The sequence below is a fragment of the Oncorhynchus tshawytscha genome, linkage group LG30 (genome assembly GCF_018296145.1).
Source record: "Oncorhynchus tshawytscha isolate Ot180627B linkage group LG30, Otsh_v2.0, whole genome shotgun sequence".
Lineage (NCBI taxonomy): Eukaryota > Metazoa > Chordata > Actinopteri > Salmoniformes > Salmonidae > Oncorhynchus > Oncorhynchus tshawytscha.
The window spans coordinates 43,346,614-43,372,176 of NC_056458.1; the positions used below are offsets into that span (position 1 = coordinate 43,346,614).

General features: G+C 43.3%; 2 protein-coding genes across 3 annotated transcripts; one reads left to right on the forward strand and one right to left on the reverse strand.

Annotated features, from left to right (window-relative positions):
* Positions 1-1,047: 1,047 nt before the first annotated feature.
* LOC112228267 (PWWP domain-containing protein 2A) lies at positions 1,048-16,743 on the reverse strand. Its single transcript, XM_042309624.1, has 4 exons — positions 15,582-16,743; positions 4,085-4,871; positions 3,722-4,030; positions 1,048-3,687 (listed from the first exon to the last, which is right to left on the reverse strand). Exons 1-4 carry the CDS (start codon positions 16,718-16,720, stop codon positions 3,007-3,009), a joined length of 2,916 nt encoding a protein of 971 aa, XP_042165558.1. The 5' UTR covers positions 16,721-16,743; the 3' UTR covers positions 1,048-3,006.
* A 4,611-nt stretch (positions 16,744-21,354) lies between these two features.
* LOC112228266 (gastrotropin) lies at positions 21,355-22,901 on the forward strand. 2 transcript variants are annotated; one of them, XM_024393444.2, is made up of 4 exons: positions 21,355-21,508; positions 21,766-21,941; positions 22,588-22,677; positions 22,780-22,901. In XM_024393444.2, exons 1-4 carry the CDS (start codon positions 21,385-21,387, stop codon positions 22,828-22,830), a joined length of 441 nt encoding a protein of 146 aa, XP_024249212.1. In that variant the 5' UTR covers positions 21,355-21,384; the 3' UTR covers positions 22,831-22,901. The 2 variants fall into 2 exon arrangements, with proteins under 2 accessions (XP_024249212.1, XP_024249211.1); XM_024393443.2 differs by having other exon boundaries at positions 22,588-22,844.
* Positions 22,902-25,563: the final 2,662 nt, after the last annotated feature.

Sequence of the window (25,563 nt, forward strand, 5' to 3'; positions counted from 1 at the left end):
TAACAGCCCCAGGTGACAGACAGGGCCTTGCCTGGCTAACAGCCCCAGGTGACAGACAGGGGCCTTGACTGGCTAACAGCCCCAGGTGACAGACAGGGCCTTGACTGGCTAACAGCCCCAGGTGACAGACAGGGGCCTTGACTGGCTAACAGCCCCAGGTGACAGACAGGGGCCTTGACTGGCAAATGTGTTTTTATACAGGTCTGCCATTTCATAAAAGCCCCACAAAATGTTGCAGTAAAATCGCAGCTAATGTAAAGACCACAAGCTCCATTTTAAAAGGTGTGGTCATTGTCAACATCAAAGGCCCCGCATTTGGTGCAAAAGAGACAATAGAAGTATCTCGAATTCCAAATGACCATCAATGTCTTTATAACAGCTTGTTTCAAGGTGAAACTGAAGGCTTATAAACGTCATTGGATTTGTAGGTGTTAATGGAAGTAGGAGCACTAAAATGACGACAACTTAGGGCAGATTCTTTAAAGTTTACATTTTATTTATATACTTTTTAAAAACAGCAGAAAACATTTACACAAGTGTTCATCAAATGTTACTTTTCAACGTGTTTTTTTTTGTCTCCTATACAGCATTCTCTGATCTGCAAACAGATGATAGAGGTCAGAAAGAAACAGAACCAACTGTCATAACCATACATGTCTCTGCTTGTAACCATGGTCAGGTCAGTGTGTGCTACCAAGCAAGAGGCCTCTGATCTCTACCTGTTCGGGCCAAAAGGGCAAAAGTGAGGCAATGTTAGTCTTTACTGTATGTACGTTTCATATTTAGTCAGAGTGGCTAGTAACATATTTAGGAAATGTAGTTCATTTCTGTGATGAAGTGGTCAAATCTGAAGTGAACCCATAATTACAGAACAGATCATCTTCAACCCCCCTCCCCCTTTTCAGGCAGGATAGGTCATCTTTCCTCACAACCCCCCCCCCTTCAGCCAGGATAGGTCATCTCCCCACCCTACAGCCAGCAGGAGAGGTTCTTTCCATTCCCCCACCCCCTTTCAGCCAGGATGATTCAATTTCCGCACAACCCCCCTCAGCCAGCAGGAGAGGTCACCTTTCCTCATCCTGCCCTCCCCTCAGTCACACTAAAAAAAAACTTTAACATGAATCATCATGAAAGTTCTAAATAATTTGATACAGATTGTACTGTACATAATATATAAAATCAAGATTCACAGTCGTACGAGATTAGCCAAGCACTGAAGGAAGTGATAGAAGATAGGGTTCAGACGCACCAAATAAAATCAACACACATTTCCCACTTCAAATTAGGGTGAAGTAGGTCTAACAACGGAAACTGAGAAATCACTGGGAAACTTAATAAATCAACAAGATATGGCAAACCCATAGTAAAAGTTTAACACAATTGGCAAAAAAATATAGTCACTCCATGTAACGTCGTGCTACCATATCACATCGGTCTATGTGAGGAGTAACTAAAATGGCTTCCCACGGCCAATGCTAGTCGACTCAATATCATTAGAATGGGAAGCTTTCGCTGCATCAACTAAATGTTTGTTGAAAATGTCCCGATGCTGACAATTCATTAAATCAGTGATTTTAAAACAACTGGGCATCATTTTATGTATGAAAAAACCAAGGCGCTAGCTAGGAAGATTAGAGAAGTAGGGATAGAACAGTCTTGGATAACTCAGTAGAGCATTAGGTAGACAGGACAGTCAGATAGAAGAACAGAGACTGGGGGACTGTGGAGGCCGAGAAGAGAGTCAAGGGAACTAGAGTATGTAGTAGCACTGTAGAAATATGGGTGGGGGTACTGTATCAATAGCCATCTCTATTTAGAGAGAGGATGAGGAGCAGCACACCATCCTCTCCTCACCACCCCGGCTCACCCGTCTGGCTTAAAGGTTCCTCACCACCCCGGCTCACCTGTCTGGCTTAAAGGCTCCTCATCACCCCGGCTCACCTGTCTGGCTTAAAGGCTCCTCATCACCCCGGCTCACCTGTCTGGCTTAAAGGCTCCTCGCTACCAAGGCTCACCCGTCTGGCTTAAAGGTTCCTCATCACCCCGGCTCACCTGTCTGGCTTAAAGGTTCCTCATCACCCCGGCTCACCTGTCTGGCTTAAAGGTTCCTCATCACCCCAGCTCACCTGTCTGGCTTAAAGGCTCCTCGCTACCAAGGCTCACCTGTCTGGCTTAAAGGCTCCTCACCACCCCGGCTCACCTGTCTAGCTTAAAGGTTCCTCACCACCCCGGCTCACCTGTCTGGCTCAAAGGCTCCTCGCTACCAAAGCTCAACTGTCTGGAAAGTCCTGGCAGGCAGCTCCCACAGCCAGGCAGCTATGACTATGTCTGAGGTACAGCAGATACATGAGCCCCTATTTGCCTGCTCTCTCTTCAAATCCACAAGTGTCCACTTCCTGGTCACATCACAGCATGTCTTCCACCCATACAGATACATAATATCTACTCCTGCTCAGATCCTGTATCTTTCCATTCACAGTATCTGACACTGAACCATTTGTTGCATAGACTGAAAGAAATACCCTTTTGTCTCTAAGATTTTGACAATTGGCAGCGGAACTCGATCGATCAACCTATGAACCCGCGGTGTTAAAACATGACGTAAGTTTCTTTGCACAAAGAGTGACATTTAAAGGCTTCAATTTAAGAAGTAAAAGGAGAATATTCCAAATCACTGACCAGTGAATAAAAATGTTCCTAAAATATACAATTACCAGATTTCCACCAGGTTGGAAAAGGTGATCCTTGATAGGATAAAGTAAAAATACACTGCCATCCTTATTTACCCAGCAAGGTTCATAACCCCATACCATCCAGTCCCTTTTCAAGCGTACAAAAAAACACAAAAAAAAGATTACTGGTTGTGTTCTGGCCTGAAATATTTAGTTTCTTTCTCCCTGGAAGGTGAGGGGGCCCTGTAGGTGACGAGCAGGGGAGAGATGCAGGGGGGGACAAAAGTGGGTGCCATTTTTGCCTACCTTTCCTTTTCCCCCAAAGCACACCACCTCACGTCTCGAATTGTGTAAGCAAGGCGCGAACCTCGGGAGTGAGCTGCTTGGCAGCCTTGGCTGCCTCTGTGATGGCTTTACGGTACAAGCCCTTTCTCTTCTTGTCGAAGCGTGACTGGAAGCTTTCTAGAAAAGGGGCGACCTGTGCAAGAGCCAGGAAGGAGGTGGTGGGTGAACCGAACCAGGCGACACGGGCCTCCTGCCTGACTAAGAGCCCATTATCTTTACGACTGATCTGAATGCCTAAGACGCGGGCTGGCCACCAGGGAAAGCCATATATTTTGGCCCAAACAATGTCCCCTACGCAAATGGTCCTGCCCTCTAGAGAGACACACTTAGACACATTTTTAGAAAACACTTTCTGAGATTTACAGGGCTTTTTCTCTTCCGTAGGGGCAGGCGACGGGTCAGCGACTGCTGAGGACGTGCCGGGGACAGGGGGCGAGGGGCGACCGGGAGGGGGAAAGTTAAAGCTCTCCGTAGAGCTACACTCTGAGTCCGAGGACTTTAAGTCGTCTGCACTATCAACGCTGCACATAGAGGTATTAGAGGAGTCCGGCTGGCCGGGGTTAAGGTTCATGAAAACGACAAGGTTGCCAGCCTTGCTGCCACGCGTCTCCCGCCTCTCCTCCTGCCCCCTGCTCCTCCGGCTCCGCCTTGGGGTCACCATGCTCCTTGGCTGTGGGGGGCTCCACTTGGGGCTGAGGACAAACCTCAGGTTCTGGCCCGTTATCAGGGCCCTGGCTTTCAGCAGCAGCGGCCTGGCCTGTGGAGCAGGAGGAGGAGGAGGAGCATGTGGCGGTGCAGCGGGGCGCGTCTGGCTTTGGAGGGGACAAACAGCCACTTCCCGGCACTTTCTCCAGGCAAGGCGGCTTACATGTAGAAGAGTCGTTCTCTTCATTACGGTACCTTTGAGGCTTGATGCGCATCCTGGGTGGGAGAGGGGTGGCGCTGCTTGGTCCCACCCCGCTGATCTGCTGCAGCCGCCGAGTGAAGTGGACCTTCTGGTGTGCGTGGGCCTCCTGCAGGGCGGCTGCCCTCGTCATCGTCTTGGCGTTGCCACTGCTGTCAGTGACTACCGTAGTCTCCCTCTGCCTCTTCTGGGCCTTGGCCAGTTTCAGCACCTCCCGGGCCTTGGAGTGATCAACATTTTTGCTCTGCAGCACTTTCTTGGCATTGAGCTGGACTCTGGAGCCGCTGTTCACCGGTGATGATGTTGTGGTGGAGGTCGCTCTCAGAACCCTGTTCCCTCCAGCTCCGCCCTTAACCTGGCTCAGAGAAGAGGAAGAAGAGGAGACCTGCCGTTTGGCCACCTCAGCAGCACGGCTCTTCTCCTCTGAGCGGGGGTCGTTGCGCGGCCGCTTGCTGACAGCGCTGTCGTTGCGTCTCCGCTTGGCATCCTCGCTCCTAGAGTCTGACACGGGGCCTCTGCGCGGCTCCCGCTTGTCCACTGTCGTGACAGCGCCCTTGCACTTGTCACAGAGCACCTGACGGGGCCGCAACTTGATGGCGTTCATGATGGAGGTGGGCTCCTCGCGGTACAGCCTGCGCTTGGGCCGCCTGATCTTACGGGGAGGCGGCTGAGGTATCGACTGGTTGTAGGTGTCCCTGATGAACAAAGGGGGAGGGTAAGGGGCGCCTTCCTGAAACAGTGGGGGAGGTTTTGAAGTCCATGGGTTAGACTGGGGGTCAGGGTTCGGTTCGGGCACTGTGGCGACTTGGCCATCGGGGTTTTCCTGGACTGGCTTTTCCACATTCTCGGTCTCTGGCTGGTGTTGTTCCGTCTTTAGCTGCATAGATTCGGGTTTCTCCTTGTATTCTCTCTCCGGGAACAGAGTGATTGGAATTCCATAGGGTCCAAACCTGAGAATAGAAAGTTGAGAGGATTTAGAAACTGTGGATAACTCAACCACAACAACAAAATAACTCATATCATTCATTGGCTTTGTTTGTTTTGAGTGTTTCTTGTATTTCTGACATTTCATGCTAATTCAAGACATTTCTAATTACAGGCCTACATAGGTACATTTAGTACATACATCTAAAGCCATTAAATCCTGAACATGCGAGGAGTAAAGTTTCAGACATAAAAAGAGTACTGTGAAGAACAGTGGCACACTAAATTAGTGTTGCATGAGATCAAAGGAGTTCCCACAGACAAACACAAAACCACCGTAGGTAACTGCAGTGCACAAGGCCCTGAAAACACAGCAGGAAACCAAACTTTGTTTACAATATTAATGCTAAACTTCCCTCCAACTTTATTCATTAAAATAGAAAGTGAATCAGAAACAATAAAGTCTTAAAATCACTTAAATTTAACTCCATGTAATCCCCAAAAGTAGTTATTTATCATGAGAAGACCATAAACAATAGCTAGTAATGTTGCACACTCCAAGAAAGGTTAAAATCTCACCTTTCTGGTCAAAATAGTTATACATGGCTGAGGTGTAGTCACTTTTGAGGACACAGTGCAAATATGATAAAAATCTGAAATATTTTATACAACGCATTTCCTAGTCAACAAAACTGGATAAATAAGGCTTGAAATGACTTATATGCTTTCTAAATCTAGTATAATCAAATTATAAAACCACTAACTTGAAGAATTTACCTTCCTTATAACAGTAAAATACATATTTGTATGTTTAGCGTTAGAGAAAATGTGTTTATTCTTGAAAGGTCCCTCTTGATCAAAACATCTGTCCCCATCGCTGTGAACATCTCACAGAGCGCTAGCGTGGCTTCCTGAACTCGTTAGGAACCTGCCTTTCATCTCATATATTATCAATCTATGACAAACAGAAAGTGTTTTTTTGTTTAAAACCTATTCATTATTTTGGATTAATGGCTATAAATGGATCTCTGAATGTGCTATTGTGATGAAAGCACAAAGGATTGTAGGCAGGATGGGTCATATCCTACCTCTAGTGGGTCTGTACTGAACTACCCTTCCTCCCCTTTGGAGAATCAATCAGATGTATTTATAAAGCCCTTTTTACATCAGCCGATGTCACAAAGTGCTATACAGAAACCCAGCCTAAAACCCCAAACAGCAAGCAATGCAGATGTAGAAGCGTGTAGAAAGGCAGGAACCTAGGTAGAAACCTAGAGAGGAACCAGGCTCTGGGGGGTGGCCAGTCCTCTTCTGGCTGTGCCGGGTGGAGAACAAAACAATGGATCTATACTCTTCCTTAAAGAGATTGAATGGGATCTTACGCATTTACAAATTCATAACATATTGTACAAAGTGAAATTTGTAACATACAAATTTCAGGATTTTTATTAGATTTTTCCAGTGTGTAACATATATACGAAATGGATGACGTTGTACAAAATTGAGTACAATTTTTCGGGGCCGTTTTGGTTTGTGAGCTACTTTCAAAACTACTGGCTGAAATGACAAAAAGCTGTATCCCTTTAAGAGGAGATACACTCAAAACAAATAGTCCAATACCAACCCATTTCCTTATGTCATGTCTAGAGGTCGACCGATTATGTTTTTTTTTATTTTTTATTTTTTAACACCGATACCGATTATTGGAGGACCAAAAAAGCCGATACTGATTAATCGGACGATTTTTTATTTATTTGTAATAATGACAAATTTTTTTTTTTCACCTTTATTTAACCAGGTAGGCTAGTTGAGAACAAGTTCTCATTTACAACTGCGACCTGGCCAAGATAAAGCATAGCAGTGTGAGCAGACAACACAGAGTTACACATGGGATAAACAATTAACAAGTCAATAACACAGTAGAAAACAAAGGGGGAGTCTATATACAATGTGTGCAAAAGGCATGAGGAGGTAGACGAATAGTTACAATTTTGCAGATTAACACTGGAGTGATAAATGATCAGATGGTCATGTACAGGTAGAGATATTGGTGTGCAAAAGAGCAGAAAAGTAAATAAATAAAAACAGTATGGGGATGAGGTAGGTGAAAATGGGTGGGCTATTTACCAATAGACTATGTACAGCTGCAGCGATCGGTTAGCTGCTCAGATAGCTGATGTTTGAAGTTGGTGAGGGAGATAAAAGTCTCCAACTTCAGCGATTTTTGCAATTCGTTCCAGTCACAGGCAGCAGAGTACTGGAACGAAAGGCGGCCAAATGAGGTGTTGGCTTTAGGGATGATCAGTGAGATACACCTGCTGGAGCGCGTGCTACGGATGGGTGTTGCCATCGTGACCAGTGAACTGAGATAAGGCGGAGCTTTACCTAGCATGGACTTGTAGATGACCTGGAGCCAGTGGGTCTGGCGACGAATATGTAGCGAGGGCCAGCCGACTAGAGCATACAAGTCGCAGTGGTGGGTGGTATAAGGTGCTTTAGTGACAAAACGGATGGCACTGTGATATACTGCATCCAGTTTGCTGAGTAGAGTGTTGGAAGCCATTTTGTAGATGACATCGTCGAGGATCGGTAGGATAGTCAGTTTTACTAGGGTAAGCTTGGCGGCGTGAGTGAAGGAGGCTTTGTTGCGGAATAGAGGGCCGATTACAACAATACTGAATGAACACTTATTTTAACTTTAATATAATACACCAATAAAATCTATTTAGCCTCAAGTAAATAATGAAACATGCTCAATTTGGTTTAAATAATGCAAAAACAAAAGTGTTGGAGAAGAAAGTAAAAGTGCAATATGTGCTATGTAAGAAAGCTAACGTTTCAGTTCCTTGCTCAGAACATGAGAACATATGAAAGCTGGTGGTTCCTTTTAACATGAGTCTTCAATATTCCCAGGTAAGAAGCTTTAGGTTGTAGTTATTATAGGAATTATAGGACTATTTTTCTCTATACCATTTGTATTTCATTAACCTTTGACTATTGGATGTTCTTTTTGGCACTTTAGTATTGCCAATGTAACAGTATAGCTTCCGTCCCTCTCCTCGCTCCTCCCTGGGCTCGAACTAGCAACACAACGACAACAGCCACCATCGAAGCAGCGTTACCCATGCAGAGCAAGGGAAACAACTACTAGAAGGCTCAGAGCGAGTGACGTTTGAAACGCTATTACCGCGCGCGCTAACTAACTAGCCATTTCACTTTGGTTACACCAGCCTCATCTCGGGAGTTGATAGGCTTGAAGTCATAAACAGCGCAATGCTTGACGCACAACGAAGAGCTGCTGGCAAAACGCCCGAAAGTCCAGTTTGAATTCATGTTTACGCGCCTGCTTCTGCCTACCACCGCTCAGTCAGATACTTAGATACTTGTATGCTCAGTCAGATTATATGCAACACAGGACACGCTAGATAATATCTAGTAATATCATCAACCATGTGTAGTTAACTAGTGATTATGATTGATTGTTATAAGATAAGTTTAATGCTAGCTAGCAACTTACCTTGGCTTACTGCATTCGCGTAACAGGCAGTCAGTCTCCTTGTGGAGTGCAACTAGAGAGGCAGGTCGTTATTGCGTTGGACTAGTTAACTGTAAGGTTGGAAGATTGGATCCCCCGAGCTGACAAGGTGAAAATCTGTCATTCTGACCTGAATGAGGCTGTTAACCCACCGTTCCTCGGCCGTCATTGAAAGTAAGAATGTGTTCTTAACTGACTTGCCTAGTTAAATAAAGGTATATATATATATTTTTTTTTACAATAATAAAAGAAAAATTAAAGAAAATTGGCAAATCGGCACCCAAAACTACCGATTTCCGATTGTTATGAAAACTTGAAATCGGCCCTAATTAAATCGGCCCTAATTAATCGGTCGACCTCTAATCATGTCTAGCATCTTGTAAATTAATACAACGCGACGGCAAAACATGATTAAACAAATGGGAGAGTAAACCTATGCAGAGAAGTGTTGCTTTTCAATGCACTTGATGCACAAACATTCAATGCATATTATAAATTAATATTTTAATCATTGAATCAAAAATGTAATGTTGAAGCATTTGATTAAAAAATATTATTTTGTGTAGTCCCAACAACAAAAAACATGATCTGCTTCATGTCCTTTCTAGGGAATTTTTCCTAGCCACCGTGCTTCTACACCTGCATTGCTTGCTGTTTGGGGTTTTAGGCTGGGTTTCTGTACAGCACTTTGAGATATCAGCTGATGTACGAAGGGCTATATAAATAAATTTGATTTGATTTGACTTGCCATTCATGGGTGAGGGCAACTTCAGTAACGGATCCAATTGCAGTCACAGGAACCACTAATTATAATGATATAATTTAGGCCAAGGAGAATGTAATTTCTCTAATTTGAAGAAAGATTGTGCACGGTTTACATAGGCGAGGAGATGGTATGAAACAATACCAGCCAAGATTCAGGTTGAGGATGGAGGATCAGGGCTGAAAATATTTTTTCCCAGCAGAGCAGAGATGATGGCACATGGTGTTTTAGCTAACACCAGATGACTAGGAATAAAACATCACAGCACTGGGTCAAGGTGTGGAACAGTCTGCACAGGATAGATAGAGAATATTCTCTAATAGAATAGGGGGAAAGGGATTCCTCATAAGTCACCTTGACGTGGTCTGGACTGCACTGAGCCATCATGGAAACTGAAAATGTAACTGGACAATGTGGTAGGCTACGGCCTTTTTCAGAGCATAACATTAAACGTGGAGGGTTGGGATGCTTGTACTTAATTAATGCACTGAAGGCTACATACAAACATTCAATCTCTCTAAACCAGAAGGATGTGTCAAGTTAAAACTAATTGCTTCCCTGGCAGTTACATAAAGCAAGTACATCCATCCTTGCATTAATCTGGCCATGAGCCCATCCGTTCCTACTTAAAAACATCCTTGAAACCGCCGAAAAATGCAGATTCCTCGGTGACAGCCGACACGAAGTGTAAAATTGCACAAGGATTAGGAAGACTGATCACAACTAATGAAACAGCCATGAACAGGAGAACATGCCGTTCCTTGCCACTGCCTTTGCTTTCCATCACAGCAGCCTCCTTATCAACCAACACCTTTCATTGTCACGCAACCACCATCTTCTCTTTCCTTATCAAGGGATGCTAGACAAAAAGATGGCTTGGTCAAGAAACAGATTCTACCCCTAGATCTGAAATAGGCTTATTGGATAGTATAGGGCTGGGAATGGCCAGGGACCTCACGATATTATCACGATACGTAGGGGCCGATACGATATGTATTGTGATTATCACCATTCTATGTGTGTTGTGATTATCACCATTCTATATGTGATTCTCACCATTCTATATGTGTTGTGATTCTCACCATTCTGTGTGTTGTGATTATCACCATTCTATATGTGTTGTGATTATCACCATTCTATATGTGTTGTGATTCTCACCATTCTATATGTGTTGTGATTCTCACCATTCTATATGTGTTGTGATTCTCACCATTCTATATGTGATTCTCACCATTCTATATGTGATTCTCACCATTCTATATGTGATTCTCACCATTCTATATGTGTTGCGATCTGATGTTTCAAACATATTGCTCACTATATATTTGCTGCTGAGAAAATTAGTTTTGATCAGTAATTGAAATAAAAGTACTGAAAATATGTTGGCTCAGTATTTAAAAAGATGGAGAACAAGCTATAGGATGAAATATACTGGGGTTTTGGCGCAGGTACAGCCAACTAGCACTAGTTAGGGAAAGGGAGGTACCTAGTCAGTTGTACAACTGAATGCATCTTCCACAATTAACCCAACCTCTCTGAATCAGAGAGGTGCGGGGAGCTGCCCTATTCGACATTCACGTCTTCGGTGCCTGGGGAACAGTGCGTTTACCTGCCTTGCTCAGGGGCAGAACGACAAGATTTTTACCTTATCAGCTCAGGGATTCGATCCAGCGACCTTTCAGTTACTGGCCCAACACTCTAACCACTAGGCTACCTGCTGGTTACTGGCCCAACACTCTAACCACTAGGCTACCTGCTGGTTACTGGCCCAACACTCTAACCACTAGGCTACCTGATGGTTACTGGCCCAACACTCTAACCACTAGGCTACCTGCTGGTTACTGGCCCAACACTCTAACCACTAGGCTACCTGCTGGTTACTGGCCCAACACTCTAACCACTAGGCTACCTGCTGGTTACCGGCCCAACACTAACCACTAGGCTACCTGCTGGTTACTAGTCCAACGCTCTAACCACTAGGCTACCTGCTGGTTACTAGTCCAACGCTCTAACCACTAGGCTACCTGCTGGTTACTGGCCCAACACTCTAACCACTAGGCTACCTGCTGGTTACTGGCCCAACACTCTAACCACTAGGCTACCTGCTGGTTACCGGCCCAACACTAACCACTAGGCTACCTGCTGGTTACTGGTCCAACGCTCTAACCACTAGGCTACCTGCTGGTTACTAGTCCAACGCTCTAACCACTAGGCTACCTGCTGGTTACTAGTCCAACGCTCTAACCACTAGGCTACCTGCTGGTTACCGGCCCAACACTTTAACCACTAGGCTACCTGCTGGTTACTAGTCCAACGCTCTAACCACTAGACTACCTGCTGGTTACCGGCCCAACACTCTAACCACTAGGCTACCTGCTGGTTACTAGTCCAACACTCTAACCACTAGGCTACCTGCTGGTTACTGGCCCAACACTCTAACCACTAGGCTACCTGCTGGTTACTGGCCCAACACTCTAACCACTAGGCTACCTGCTGGTTACTGGTCCAACACTCCAACCACTAGGCTACCTGCTGGTTACTGGTCCAACACTCTAACCACTAGGCTACCTGCATGCTACAGAGCAACAAAAACAAGCAAATATTTAAATCCATACTTGGAGTTATAGGATCAATATAATATCATCCCCAAAATAATATTGCGATATGTAACTATCGATTCAGTCAGTTGTCCAACTGAATGAAAGGGGGATACCCAGTCAGTTGTCCAACTGAATGAAAGAGGGGATACCTAGTCAGTTGTCCAACTGAATGAAAGGGGGGATACCTGGTCAGTTGTACAACTGAATGAAAGAGGGGATACCTGGTCAGTTGAACAACTGAATGAAAGGGGGGATACCTAGTCAGTTGAACAACTGAATGAAAGGGGGATACCTGGTCAGTTGTACAACTGAATGAAAGGGGGATACCTGGTCAGTTGTACAACTGAATGAAAGAGGGGATACCTGGTCAGTTGAACAACTGAATGAAAGGGGGATACCTGGTCAGTTGAACAACTGAATGAAAGGGGGATACCTGGTCAGTTGAACAACTGAATGAAAGGGGGATACCTGGTCAGTTGAACAACTGAATGAAAGGGGGATACCTGGTCAGTTGAACAACTGAATGAAAGGGGGATACCTGGTCAGTTGAACAACTGAATGAAAGGGGGATACCTGGTCAGTTGAACAACTGAATGAAAGGGGGGATACCTGGTCAGTTGTACAACTGAATGAAAGGGGGGATACCTGGTCAGTTGAACAACTGAATGAAAGGGGGGATACCAAGTCAGTTGTACAACTGAATGACTTCAACTGAAATGTGTCTTCCGTGCATTCTCACTACTCAGATATGAGTCCTTCGAACAGACCTTGCATCATCATGTGATCTTTTTTCCCTAGCCTCGCTCTCGTTAGATATTATGCACATTATGACTTTGTAGCAAACTTCATCGCCATTGAGATAGTTCTCATAGTAGCCGTAAACAGCACCAAGTGATATGAGCGATGGAGGGATGTGAAAGGAAGTGGAGTCACAGCCTAACTCTATCCAATCGTAGCAGTAGAATCAAGTTACAACCCGCCCAATTCTTGGCACATAGCGGAACTAGCCAATTGAGTTGTTTCATCCTAGCAGCAGAGCTGTTTAGAGATTAATCACATCTGAAACAAACAAAAAAATCCTGATCACGGAAAATTACCAAAATAATACTAGTTTCATAAGCATCCGCGATCCCAAATCTTTAAGTTACATTGGACCCATTTGGATTGAATAGATGTTATTTAATATAGTCAAACTAAAAGCAGTGCCTATATGATGTCTTTCCATACAGGCTTGACATGGAGTGATGCTTCTATGTAAACGTTGTTGATCAGTAGAAGTCCCACATGGAAGGAATACAGACTGTCATCTGTAGCACCTTAGACACTGGTCATCCCAAACAAGCTCAAATACTCCTGTTGAATATGCATTCACCTGTATTTTGAGTAAGCCGTTGCCATCTTAATTTACCCAGTTTATCAAATGATTTACCATTCAAATACAATTATCACCATTGTGTTGTAATGTAATTCGATTGTTTTATCAAAATCACATTTTTTGTTTGATTTTTTAAATGAATGTAAACATGGCTGTCTCTGAGAAATTTTGTAATCAGCATTTTTAAATTTAATGATATTGAATATCAGTCTAAAATATTGTCAATTGGCCTCCTTGACCCTCAAAATCGGTATCGGCCCTAAAAAGAATCTATATAGGTCGTTCTCTAATGACCTATGTTATGGAACACACTCTGGCCAATCACAGGCACAAGGCCTGCACTCAGGGGACTTTTGGAAAACAAAAGCCATAAACCGATCCCTTAAACTAGAGAGGAAAATGCGAAACAAGAGGTTTAACTCTCACCAAAATCTATCCTAAATAAGCCCAATGAGTTTCTATGTTGCCTGCCTTCCCCTCTTTAGGACAACGACTCCTATTGTTAAAGCGGAGACATAATCATCTTGTCATTATATACAGATCTCTGCTTAGACTCAATAATAAGGATTGTTTTTTTAAAAGTATTTTGTTTGTAGAGGGTGTTGATTATCTACAGTGTTCTAAGATTGGAAAAGGAAACCCTAAGGTTTTAGTGGCCTCCATCTTGTCATTGCAATGAACTGACCATTGTCTTTGAGATGACCACTGCTCAGGATCTTATCATAGCAATTTAAACTAATGTGGTTTCCCAAGTTATAGCATATATTATTCCATGTATTGATAGACTATATTAATAGCCTTGGTCTACACGGTATAACACCAGAAATTAACATATCCTGATATTATACTCTGAAATGATATGAAGCTATCCTGAAATTATATGAAGATATCAATTCAGGATATAATATCAGGATATCTTCATATCATTTCAGGATATAATATCAGGATATGTTCATATCATTTCAGGATATAATATCAGGATATATTCATATCATTTCAGGATATAATATCAGGATATCTTCATATCATTTCAGGGTATAATATCAGGATATCTTCATAGCATATCAGGATATCTTCATATCATTTCAGGATATAATATCAGGATATGTTCATATCATTTCAGGATATAATGTCAGGATATATTCATAGCATATCAGGATATGAAGATACCCTGATATTATCCCCTGAAATGATATGAAGATATCCTGATATGCTATGAAGATATCCTGATATTATCCCCTGAAATGATATGAAGATATCCTGATATTATCCCCTGAAATGATATGAACATCTAAAGAACAACTCCACAAAGAGCCGCTTGTGAAGGGAAACACCACAAAGTGTTGATTTCCTCTGATAGTTTAGTAAAGTTTGTGTGTGCAGATGGCACCCTTTCTTAACCAAATAAGGATAATTTACATAGGCCCCAGGCAAAAATAAGAAAGTTTAACGATGACCCTAAATATAGATCTGCAGCTGATAAGTGAGAGAGAGAAGTGTGGAGTGGGGGGGAAGGTGTTGATGAGGCGGGTGATAAATTACAAAGAGGAAAATAAGACAGACACCGAGGGAGGGGGGGTAAAGTAGCATAGTTCTACTCTACCGACTGCACCATTCTCCAATGCTGCTTTTCGACTGTAACCCCAGTGTTACACTAGTGTATACACCCTTTATGATATACTAGGGGCATTGTTTACATAGCTAGGGCTGACAGTGAGGACTGGTGAAAAGCAGAATCAACAACCTCTGAATAATTTTAAAAAAAGTGTTGCTTTGTGCGAAGGTGTTAAAGGTTCACAGTTAGCCATTGTTATGTAAAATGACAGCTGAAAAGTACCAGTGGGCCTGGCTTTGGCCCCAAGTGAGAGCAGGTCTGCCGGAGCCATAGTCCATTGAGGCACGGGTGCCGGCTCACGTAAATGGAAACAGAAAAGTCTCTGGGCCTTTTGGGTAAAACACGTGGGTAAATCCTGTATGGAAATACATCATAAGACTGACCTTACACCATAAGACTGACTGTTCATGTGATCCTCCTCTCCAGTTGACCTCTGATGTAAGTGGACTTTGTAAATAAAACCAAGATGAGTTTTGTAAACTGAAAAGACTAAAAACTGAAAGCACAGCCCAGATAATTGAGGATAAGAGCAGTTACTCTCTGTATTTTTGTGACTTGGTTGTCAACCTATAGAGGTCACATGGTAGCTTGACCCCTCGCCCTGTGGCAAGAGTAGAAAACTGTGTCTGTTAAGGTTAGGAAGATGGGACGTGGGTTTGCAAAGCACAAGTTAGGAATGTAGACACACCACATATTTCAGGAGTGTACATTGTACGCGCCATGGATGTCAGTAGTAAACAAAGTGATATGATTCCAGGTGTAGACCTAAACTTAAGAACAGAAAAGTGACAGAAAGTGACATAGCTAGAAAAACATAAGAGACATTTCTGAGAAGGATCATAATATACCTTTTAGATAGGTCCATCAGAACCCCGGAGAAGATTTTCTTGCCTAACTGAAAGGACACCACCAGTGCGTCGTCGATTATGTGATCCAGAGATACTCGAACCTCCGACCCAGGTATCAGGTTGTGCACAGACTCAGGCTGTAGCTCCTCAGTTTCAGCACCAGACACAGGGGGAGAGGGTTTCGATACTGGATCGCTTTCATTGAAATTCGTTTCGAACCTCTGTGGTGAGCACGAGTCTCCAAGTTCTGCCGAGGAGGGTACCTGGTCCACTGGCATTAGAGGAACCTCGGGTCTCGGAATGTTCTGGGTTGTTATGCTTGAAAAGTCACACATGTAACCAGCCTCCACGGGTGTCCCAAGGACTGTTTCCCTCTCTAGAATTGGTAGAAAGTCGACGTGGTCTATGGACTGGGGACGTTCAAGCGAAGCAGCTTCTGAGGGGTCGTCATTCTTGTACTCGGAGACAGAAGGAAATTCATCTGCGGGTTCGGGATCCAGTTCAGCCTCGTGAGACGGTTTAATTAAAGCTCTATAGTCACACTCGATATTAGTAGGTTGGGTTAATTCTGGGTTCTTATCGTAATCTATAATGGGTTCTGCTGGTTCTGCTAACGACAGCCCAGCCTCCGTAGCCACAGGTTGCGCAGGGAACGAATGCAAAAAGACCACCGATGGCTGTGAATCGGAGATGGGGCTATTCTGAAGGCAGGCGTAGGGCTCGTGCTTACTGACCTCGTTTGCAGGTTCAACATTCGGCGAAAAAAACTGTTTCAAACGTTCCGCTCGCGACATGGTGTATTTGGAACCAAAGCCCTCGAGAGCATGGTTCTCCGTTTTTTCTACACCGACCCCAAGACAGCCTGCCTCGATCTGTTCATCCTCTGCACTAGCAGCGAGGGCTTTTCCCGCTGCTTCTAGGTCTGGCCTGCTCACTAGCTCCATTTGGACCTGGTTGCATTCCTGAACTGCATCCCCATCCTTGAGTTGGTGAACATGGTCCATTACTGGTGCGTACTCCTGCGTCGCATCGAAGTCGATTTTGGCCTCCGGCACCGGTTCCGGTTCGAAATCACCACTGTTCCCCGCTGTTGTTGTTGATGCCGCAGCAGCTCCTGGCTCCGCAGCCACGGCCGCCATTTTCTTTCCGCTTTGCTTGTACGGTCAGGTCCTCTCCCTGTGATAGCGATAGAGCCCGCCCACTTGAAACCAAAGACCACTTGGGATTGGCCAGCAAACTACAAAGTTGTAGTTGACTGGTCAATGTCCACGTCATTCAACAGAAACCCCTGGAAACACTTTTGTAATTGGCTCCCTTTGTCTGGTTTTGTAAACATTTGCCACAAGGGGCGATATTGTATTGTATTTTAGGCACCAGCGATGTTCAAGCAGCAATGTTACAACATTTACAGTAGGCCTATTGACATTAGGACCTTTGACTTTGGTTCAATACTGACCCAGTATCTGTGCGTTAGAGATGTCTAACACCCAGGAAGCTCCGATTCAAACTCCCAATAGACAGCTTTGCAAGCGTTTTATTGTCAAATATGGAGTTTCGTTGAGCAACTAACTTACTTCTAAAACTTCTAAAACAGTGTATTGGGCTCCTGAGTGGCATAGCGGTCTAAGTCACTGCATCTCAGTGCTAGAGGCGTCACTACAGACTCTGGTTCGATTCCAGGCTGTATCACAACCAGCCGTGATTGGGAGTCGTTAGGGTTTTTGCCGGAGTAGGCCGTCATTGTAAGCAATAATTGGTTCTTAACCGACTTGCCTAGTTAAATGAAGGTTACATAAATAAAACATGTAGCTGTTGTAGCCTTCCTGTATTGGCAGTAATGAGTGATCCATTGGTTGTGCCGAATAGGCACATTTTCTGTTGCTTGTGAATTCCTATTTTGTTCATACTGTAATGACCCTGGGTCGTTACAATACATTACAGGCTTAAATGAAGATAGATGCTCAGCGAAACTCTATATTTGATGAGTAAAAAAAACGTATTATGACGCTCAGAGAGATGTCTAATGGGAGTTTGAATCGTAACTTCCTGGGTGTTAGATGGCATCTCTACTGGGGCAGTTCTATCCCTCCCTTCAAAAAAATAAGAGCAACACTCCATGCATTGCGTTTAACATAAGTCACTGAAAATTCACCAGGAAGGGACTCCTAGTAAAAAACTGAGAGCAAACATAATATACAGTAAAATGTCTGCAATGACTTTGAGCAGTCTCCAATTACTGTTTAAACTACAACAAATGGCACAATCAATGGCTCAAATCCTCGGTGTTAGCCTCAGCTTCAGGATTACTGGGTGGTGCAAAGGTTTTCAAGGTCCCAGGCCATAATTGCACATTTGTATTTTATTCTCTTATTTTCTCACATTGTTTGTATGTCTCTATAGAATCCCCATTTACCAGAAGGTCTAACTGTATGCTACAGTTTCTCAGTTTCTGAAAACAGGATCCCCCCCAAAAAACGAGGGGTCATATCAGCTCTACCATTTATGTCATCTACATAAAAAGTGTTTGCATGGATCAATTGTAGAAATACAATGCAAACTACTGTATATCCCTCTTCTGTGGTATTCAATGGATACAGGATTTTAGTCTTTTTTTTATAGCAGCTCTGGCTGTTGATCAAACTGATAGTGGTTGGTCAACAGTGTTCCCTCGGAAAAGCACTGTGAAAGCATCTCAGCAGGAAATACCATTGGGGTGGATGGGAGATAAATTATTTGACTAGGCAGCTGTACTACATTTTGAGTTGAGGAAATGTGGACATATTCAAATAGTTTATTAGTACTTTGCAAAGAAATCAGACAGATACAATCACGCCACAGATACTACATGCTATAAGGTTTGAGAGCACAAATGTGCCATACTCCTGGCTGAAAGACCTTGCAGATTGCATACTATGGAATATGAGAATATAGGCCATATTTTATGGACAAAGACATTAGTTGGTTGTGTCAGTTGTGTGAATTACAGATTATCAATAAGAGAGAGCACCTACTTACAAAGATTAATTCTGATTTGTATGACATTTATCATTTTATTTAACTAGGCAAGTCAGTTAAGAACACATTCTTATTTTACAATGACAGTCTACCCCGGCCAAACCCTCCCCTAACAACAATTGTGCACCCACCCTATGGGACTCCTAATACACAGCCGGTTGTGATACAGCCCAGGATTGAACCAGGGTGTGTAGTGACACCTCTAGCACTGAGATGCAGTGCCTTAGACCGCTGCGCCACTCGGAAGTCATTGGTAAGTTGTACTTTGAATTAGTATGGTGCACTATAAAAGTTGATGTTTCACTGTGTTTTACGTTCTTCAAACTGATTCAACCCTGAGAGGGGAATAAAATTATTTGGCTCAGCGTTGAAGGACACTGTTGAGCATACAATCATGAAAGAGGTTTATGTTTCTCATGGCATAGTACAACAACGACTCAAGTGATGAAATCAAAGGTGACACAGTCAATGAGTAACTGATACCCGAATAGACTTAGGGATGACTTCGTCTCACTGTTGTAAGCATTTCAAATGAGCATTTAAAAAATATATTAGAGCATAAATCAAGGAATGATAAAAAAACATGGGCAGAAAGCAACAATCTTGTAGCTTGCATTTTGAAAAGGCATATACACCAGTAGAGATTATATCAAATCAAATCAAATCAAATTTTATTTGTCACATACACATGGTTAGCAGATGTTAATGCGAGTGTAGCGAAATGCTTGTGCTTCTAGTTCCGACAATGCAGTAATAACGAGCAAGTAATCTAACTAACAATTCCAAAAAAAACTTCTGTCATACACAGTGTAAGGGGATAAAGAATATGTACATAAGGATATATGAATGAGTGATGGTACAGAGCAGCATAGGCAAGATACAGTAGATGATATCGAGTACAGTATATACATATGAGATAAGTATGTAAACCAAGTGGCATAGTTAAAGTGGCTAGTGATACATGTATTACATAAGGATGCAGTCGATGATATAGAGTACAGTATCAACGTATGCATATGAGATGAACAATGTAGGGTAAGTAACATTATATAAGGTAGCATTGTTTAAAGTGGCTAGTGATATATTTAGATCATTTCCCATCAATTCCCATGATTAAAGTGGCTGGAGTAGAGTCAGTGTCATTGACAGTGTGTTGGCAGTAGCCACTCAATGTTAGTGGTGGCTGTTTAACAGTCTGATGGCCTTGAGATAGAAGCTGTTTTTCAGTCTCTCGGTCCCAGCTTTGATGCACCTGTACTGACCTCGCCTTCTGGATGGCAGCGGGGTGAACAGGCAGTGGCTCGGGTGGTTGATGTCCTTGATGATCTTTATGGCCTTCCTGTAGCATCGGGTGGTGTAGGTGTCCTGGAGGGCAGGTAGTTTGCCCCCGGTGATGCGTTGTGCAGACCTCACTACCCTCTGGAGAGCCTTACGGTTGAGGGCGGTGCAGTTGCCATACCAGGCGGTGATACAGCCCGCCAGGATGCTCTCGATTGTGCATCTGTAGAAGTTTGTGAGTGCTTTTGGTGACAAGCCGAATTTCTTCAGCCTCCTGAGGTTGAAGAGGCGCTGCTGCGCCTTCCTCACGATGCTGTCTGTGTGAGTGGACCAATTCAGTTTGTCTGTGATGTGTACGCCGAGGAACTTAAAACTTGCTACCCTCTCCACTACTGTTCCATCGATGTGGATGGGGGGGTGTTCCCTCTGCTGTTTCCTGAAGTCCACAATCATCTCCTTAGTTTTGTTGACGTTGAGTGTGAGGTTATTTTCCTGACACCACACTCCGAGGGCCCTCACCTCCTCCCTGTAGGCCGTCTCGTCGTTGTTGGTAATCAAGCCTACCACTGTTGTGTCGTCCGCAAACTATATGATGAGCAATGGGTTTTACCCCTATCACTTAAGGGTCAAATGGCCTGGAGTATGTGTTGCTTCCTCAAAAACGCCTTTAAAATTCTGAAACACACTGTGTGTGTGTGTGTGTGTTAAGACATACTTACTCTGAGTAGCATCGGAGTAGTGGAACACTGAATTACATTGGTGTGTGCATTTTTTTGGAAAAGGTCTGAGGCTAGGTGTGCTTTCCAAAGTCCACCAGGAGATCATCCCTGGTGTTGTGGCTGTTGATCTAAAGAGCTTACTGTCCTTACACGAGCTGACCTTGTGTACTGCCAAGTCTCAGATCTAGACTCATCACAGCTTTGCAGGCCCTTTTTTTTGTCAAGAGTGGAAAATGCACAGTACACCTCTGTGGCTGTCCATAGGGGGTTACAACAACACTCCTGGTGACAGAGGAGAACTAAACAGGCAAGACAAAATGGTGGTTGATTCAGAGAGCCCGTTTCTATGTAAGGCAGCCTTAGGGGTCTGGACTGAAGCAGTCGGTAAACTCTCAATGAGATTCATCCTTTACAAACAATTTAAAAAAGGAGTTGTACGGTACAATCTTGTCCACTTTTTTGAGGCATTTTGGACCTCTATGCTGCCATTTGATGTAGTATTGAAATATTGTTCAAAGTTAAATCTATTCAGTCGGGTTCACATCTGGTTGTGTTGTTTAAGGGCTTAACATTCAGTGCAGTGGGTATTTCACCATAGGCTACTATACTATGTGGAAAGGTGAGTGACCCCATGGTCACCAGCTCTCTGATGACTCGCCATATTACCCAGTTGACACCATAAATGTTTATGGTGTAGTTATGGTAGTGCTGTACCAAAAAGTGTCATGAGAGATGGGTGGAGATGGTGACTGTGTGTATTTAAAGAGGGACAGGTTGTCACTCAGTACCTTATGCTTCCCTGCTTGCCTTCGCTCACCTCTCCTCAACCCATCAACTCTCCGTACACCATGGCCTTCGTTGGAAAGTGGGAAACTGAGACCCAGGAGGGATACGAAGAATTCTGCAAGCTCGTTGGTGAGGCATTTACTCAAGCTTACTAGCCTAGAGCCTATAAAAAAAAACTGTTTGTTTTGACATCTTGAATTAACTTGGATTATGCATTGTATTGAAAGGGATGTATTCACATTCATTGGTGATTAGCAGTGTCAGTATGGAAAAATGACAGTGCTCAATCTGTACTCACACTTATGATAGTATGTGATTCAAAACACACACGATTCAAAATAGCCTCATTACCCCAAGTCTAACTATATATTTTCTTGTAATCCAAGGCATCCCTGATGACGTCATTGAGAAGGGTCGCGACTACAAACTCATCACTGAGGTGGTGCAGAACGGCAATGAGTTCTCATGGTCCCAGCTCTATCCCACAAACAAGAGCGTCACCAACAAGTTTGTGATTGACCAGGAATGTGACATGGAGACCATCGGGGGGAAAAAGTTCAAGGTAAACATCTCTAGATCAGAAATTATGGAGTTTTGTGCCCGTTGTGTACACTGCTGTACTATTTCCCACTCAAGTCTCATATAGTCAATATAGTCAGTAGTCAGGGTCAATAGCCGTAGAGATGACATTCAGACAAGAGAGACAGTTATAATGTGTATATTGACATTCAAATTCACATGAAATCTGGAAGCGAGTTTGTCTAATGTTTTGGAGGGTTTGAATAGCAAAGCGAAGATCAGGTAGCCTAGCAGTTAAGCATGTTGGGACAGTAACTGAAAGGTTGCTGGTTTGACTCCCCGAGCTGACTAGGTGAAAAAATATGTTGGTGTGCTCTTGAGCAAGGCACTTAACCCTAATTGCTTCTGTGAGTTACTCTGGATAAGAGCGTCTGCTAAACGTCAAAATAAATCTATGTCTAGGGGAACTTGGATGCATGTATTATATCAAATCAAATCAAAAGTATTTATATAGCCCTTCATACATCAGCTGATAACTCAAAGTGCTGTACAGAATAACCAGCCTAAAACCCCAAACAGCAAGCAATGCAGGTGTAGAAGCACGACATGATCTATGACATCTAGATCAAACAAACTGAGGTTGTTTGTTGAATAAATGACCGTATGAATAAAAAGCATTTTTGTGTCAGGCCACTGTTACAATGGAGGGGGGCAAGCTGAGCACGAAATTCCCCAAATACCACCACACATCTGAAATCAGCGGAGGAAAACTGATTGAGGTAAAAGTGTCACTTTGGCAGAAGATGGTGTATATTAGGAGAGATGATAAATAAGTTTGGGCAGTTCCAAGTGATGTTTAACATCTTTTCTCCCCTGTTTAGACCTCTACAGTGGGCTCGGTCGTGTTGAAAAGAACCAGCAAGAAGATCTAGAGATATTGTGACGGTGTTATTAACGACAACTCTAATTGAATAATGAGTCAATAAACAGAGACTGCACTGGCCAACTTGTTGCCTTTGTCTTAATGTCTTTCTTACGCTTGATGACATTTGCCATGTATAATGGGCACGGGAAAAACCTCAGTCTTGCCAAATGTCACTACGTTTATCCTGGGACAACCACTGGGGGGACAATCTATCTTTAAACACAATACAAAATATACAGTAGTAGTAACTTCAGACTATTTGAAAGGTTGAAATAAGTCTTTATCAAGATTTGCTAGAAATGTTCAAACCCTATAACATCAAGAATAAACAGTGTGCAGAACAGAATGTGGAAACGAGTTTGATTCTCATTCCACTATGACAGATGTACATTGTTGAGTTCTAGTATTAAACATTAACAAGCAATCAATAGGTTTGTGCCTCATTCTTATTTAGCCGTTAAGCTCTCTGGGATAGACACAATAAAAGGCTAGGCAGAGAAGAGGATGTCTCGGGTGAGTGAGTGCCCCTGGGTAAGCTGAGGACTATGTTAGCCAACCCCTCCCCCACCCTGCTTTGTAAACAAAGCTAGTGAGAATGATCCATTACCCAACCCCCCTTGCCCACCCCAGCGTCCCCACTTCAGTACCCCCTACCAAGCTGTCCAAAGAAGGGCGTTACTATAACCTCTCACTCACTTTCCTATTATCAGTAATCAACTGAAATTAGAAGACTCTTATTTTATATTTAACCTTTATTTAACTAGGTAAGTCAGTTAAGAACAAATTGTTATTTTACAACTACTCCGATCCAAAAACGAATCCGGACGATGCTGGGCCAATTGTGCACTGCCTTATGGGACTCCCAATCACTGCTGGTTGTGATACAGCCTGGAATCGAACTAGGGTCTGTAGTAAAGCCTCGAGCACTGAGATGCAGTGCCTTAGACCACTGCGCCACTCGGGATCCCCCCAAGCATGGAAACGGTGGTGAATGAATACAGGCCACAAAGGATGATGTTGCAAATGAGAACTTGTTCTCAACTAGCCTACCTGGTTAAATAAAGGTGAAATAAAAAAAATTTAAAAAAACTCTCAGAAAGGCTATGAAAATTACCAGGGAAAAACAGCTGCCTTTATCGTATATCGGTCTTTCGTCGTACAACCGACAGGCAAAGTCTGTGCATTGTTCCTGAATTTAATTCCTGTTGGAGTTTAACCAAAACTCCACTAAAAAGACCCTTGAACTGACTATCTCTATACACAGGACATCCTGTGCATAGCTTCTACTTCCTCATTGTGTCTTTCTGTTGTGGTTTATATCTCAAGAGACTAACATGTTTTCATAATTCTTCATCTGCAATGATTCTTCACACATAGTTTCTTCTTTACCCTTAATCACATTGGTCTTTTCATTGCGAGATACAAATCCCTGTTACGCCAACAGTATCGATAGTCTCCAGTGTTTTGACTTCATTTGTTCAGTGGCAAAGAGAGGGTAAACATAAAGGACAGGAATCTCCTCCATTGTCTTGAGGTCTGTAGAGGACGGGAGGGAGCGTCAGGAGAGACCGGGGTGAGGTTACTGATCTAGAGGGTGGAGCTAATTGGTAGAGCCCCCTCCTCTCACCCCCATCGAAGACCTTTTCATGTGCAATGAGTTGAGACATTCATATTAAACTATTCCCCTTGGGGTATGCTAATCGACTTCAGAGAGGCTTGCGATACCTCTAGCTACGGATATTCTCGACAAAGAATAAAAACAAAGGGTGGAGGAACGATACTGCCAGACTGGATTTATTTTGGGGTTTTATTTGCACCTCATTTGACAGAGTAAACACTTTTTTGATTCCCTTCCCCAATGTGCTTCTCCTGCACATAGCTGTAATCATTGTACCATCGAGGTAGATGTAGTCGGTCCACTTGGATTTCAAGTGTTGATGCTACTAGATGGTTGCAATGTACAACCTTTTCATTTAAAAGTAAAGAAATCCACTGTCTTCAAGCAGTTAAAAACACAAGTACTAATAAACATTAACGGAAAATAAAATAACCTTTAAAACATTAGATGGCAGTGTGATTGAAAGTAGTCTTATCTCAAATGACCAACCGTTAGGCTACAGATCACACAAGATACAGTACATTGGTCTTTGATGGTGCATTGAACTCCTCATCTATTCTAACAAAACACAGTTTTTTTTTTTTAAACACAAGATTTTAAAAAATGAACATCAAATATAAATGTACAAACATTTGGTCCAATGATAAAACAAGGGTTGCACTATATATTGAGGTAGGACAAAGTTAAGGTACGCAGAAGAATGGTTTTGTTATCCGAGACCCACTAAACTAGAGGCCTGTGGGTCCTTCGTGCCATTTGTCAACAGTAGTGGAAGCAGACAGACATTGTGGTCAGGATGTGATCAGTGGAAAATATTTAATACTCTATAAAAACAAAAACGGCTCACCCCATCAAGCCTGGGACACGGACACTGGACCCACGTGTCCTTGGCTAAATGGTAACAGCATGTCTGGCCTGCCTGGACGTCACTAAATGACAGCGTCATGACTCACCATACAAACGTCGCGTTCACATGCTAGTCGGGATTAGGAAACTCTGACATTTCCCACTTGCTAACTGGTTGTAGTTATACACGTGCAGAAATGTCAAGAGTTCCCTAATTCCGACTAACATGTGAACACGGCAATATTCCATGTAAGCATCAAAGAAAAAAGTCACTTT

What these genes read in the sequence shown, in the direction of transcription:
- LOC112228267 (XM_042309624.1), bottom strand. Translation starts at nt 16,720, where the DNA reads ATGGCGGCCGTGGCTGCGGAGCCAGGAGCTGCTGCGGCATCAACAACA. An exon ending in CTGATGGACCTATCTAAAAG is followed by an intron (nt 4,872 to 15,581) that starts GTATATTATGAT and finishes TTCTATTCTCAG; the next exon opens with GTTTGGACCCTATGGAATTC. An exon ending in ATAACGGGCCAGAACCTGAG is followed by an intron (nt 3,688 to 3,721) that starts GTTTGTCCTCAG and finishes AGCCCCCCACAG; the next exon opens with CCAAGGAGCATGGTGACCCC.
- LOC112228266 (XM_024393443.2), top strand. Translation starts at nt 21,385, where the DNA reads ATGCTTCCCTGCTTGCCTTCGCTCACCTCTCCTCAACCCATCAACTCT. An exon ending in AGAATTCTGCAAGCTCGTTG is followed by an intron (nt 21,509 to 21,765) that starts GTGAGGCATTTA and finishes TTGTAATCCAAG; the next exon opens with GCATCCCTGATGACGTCATT. An exon ending in TCGGGGGGAAAAAGTTCAAG is followed by an intron (nt 21,942 to 22,587) that starts GTAAACATCTCT and finishes TTTTTGTGTCAG; the next exon opens with GCCACTGTTACAATGGAGGG.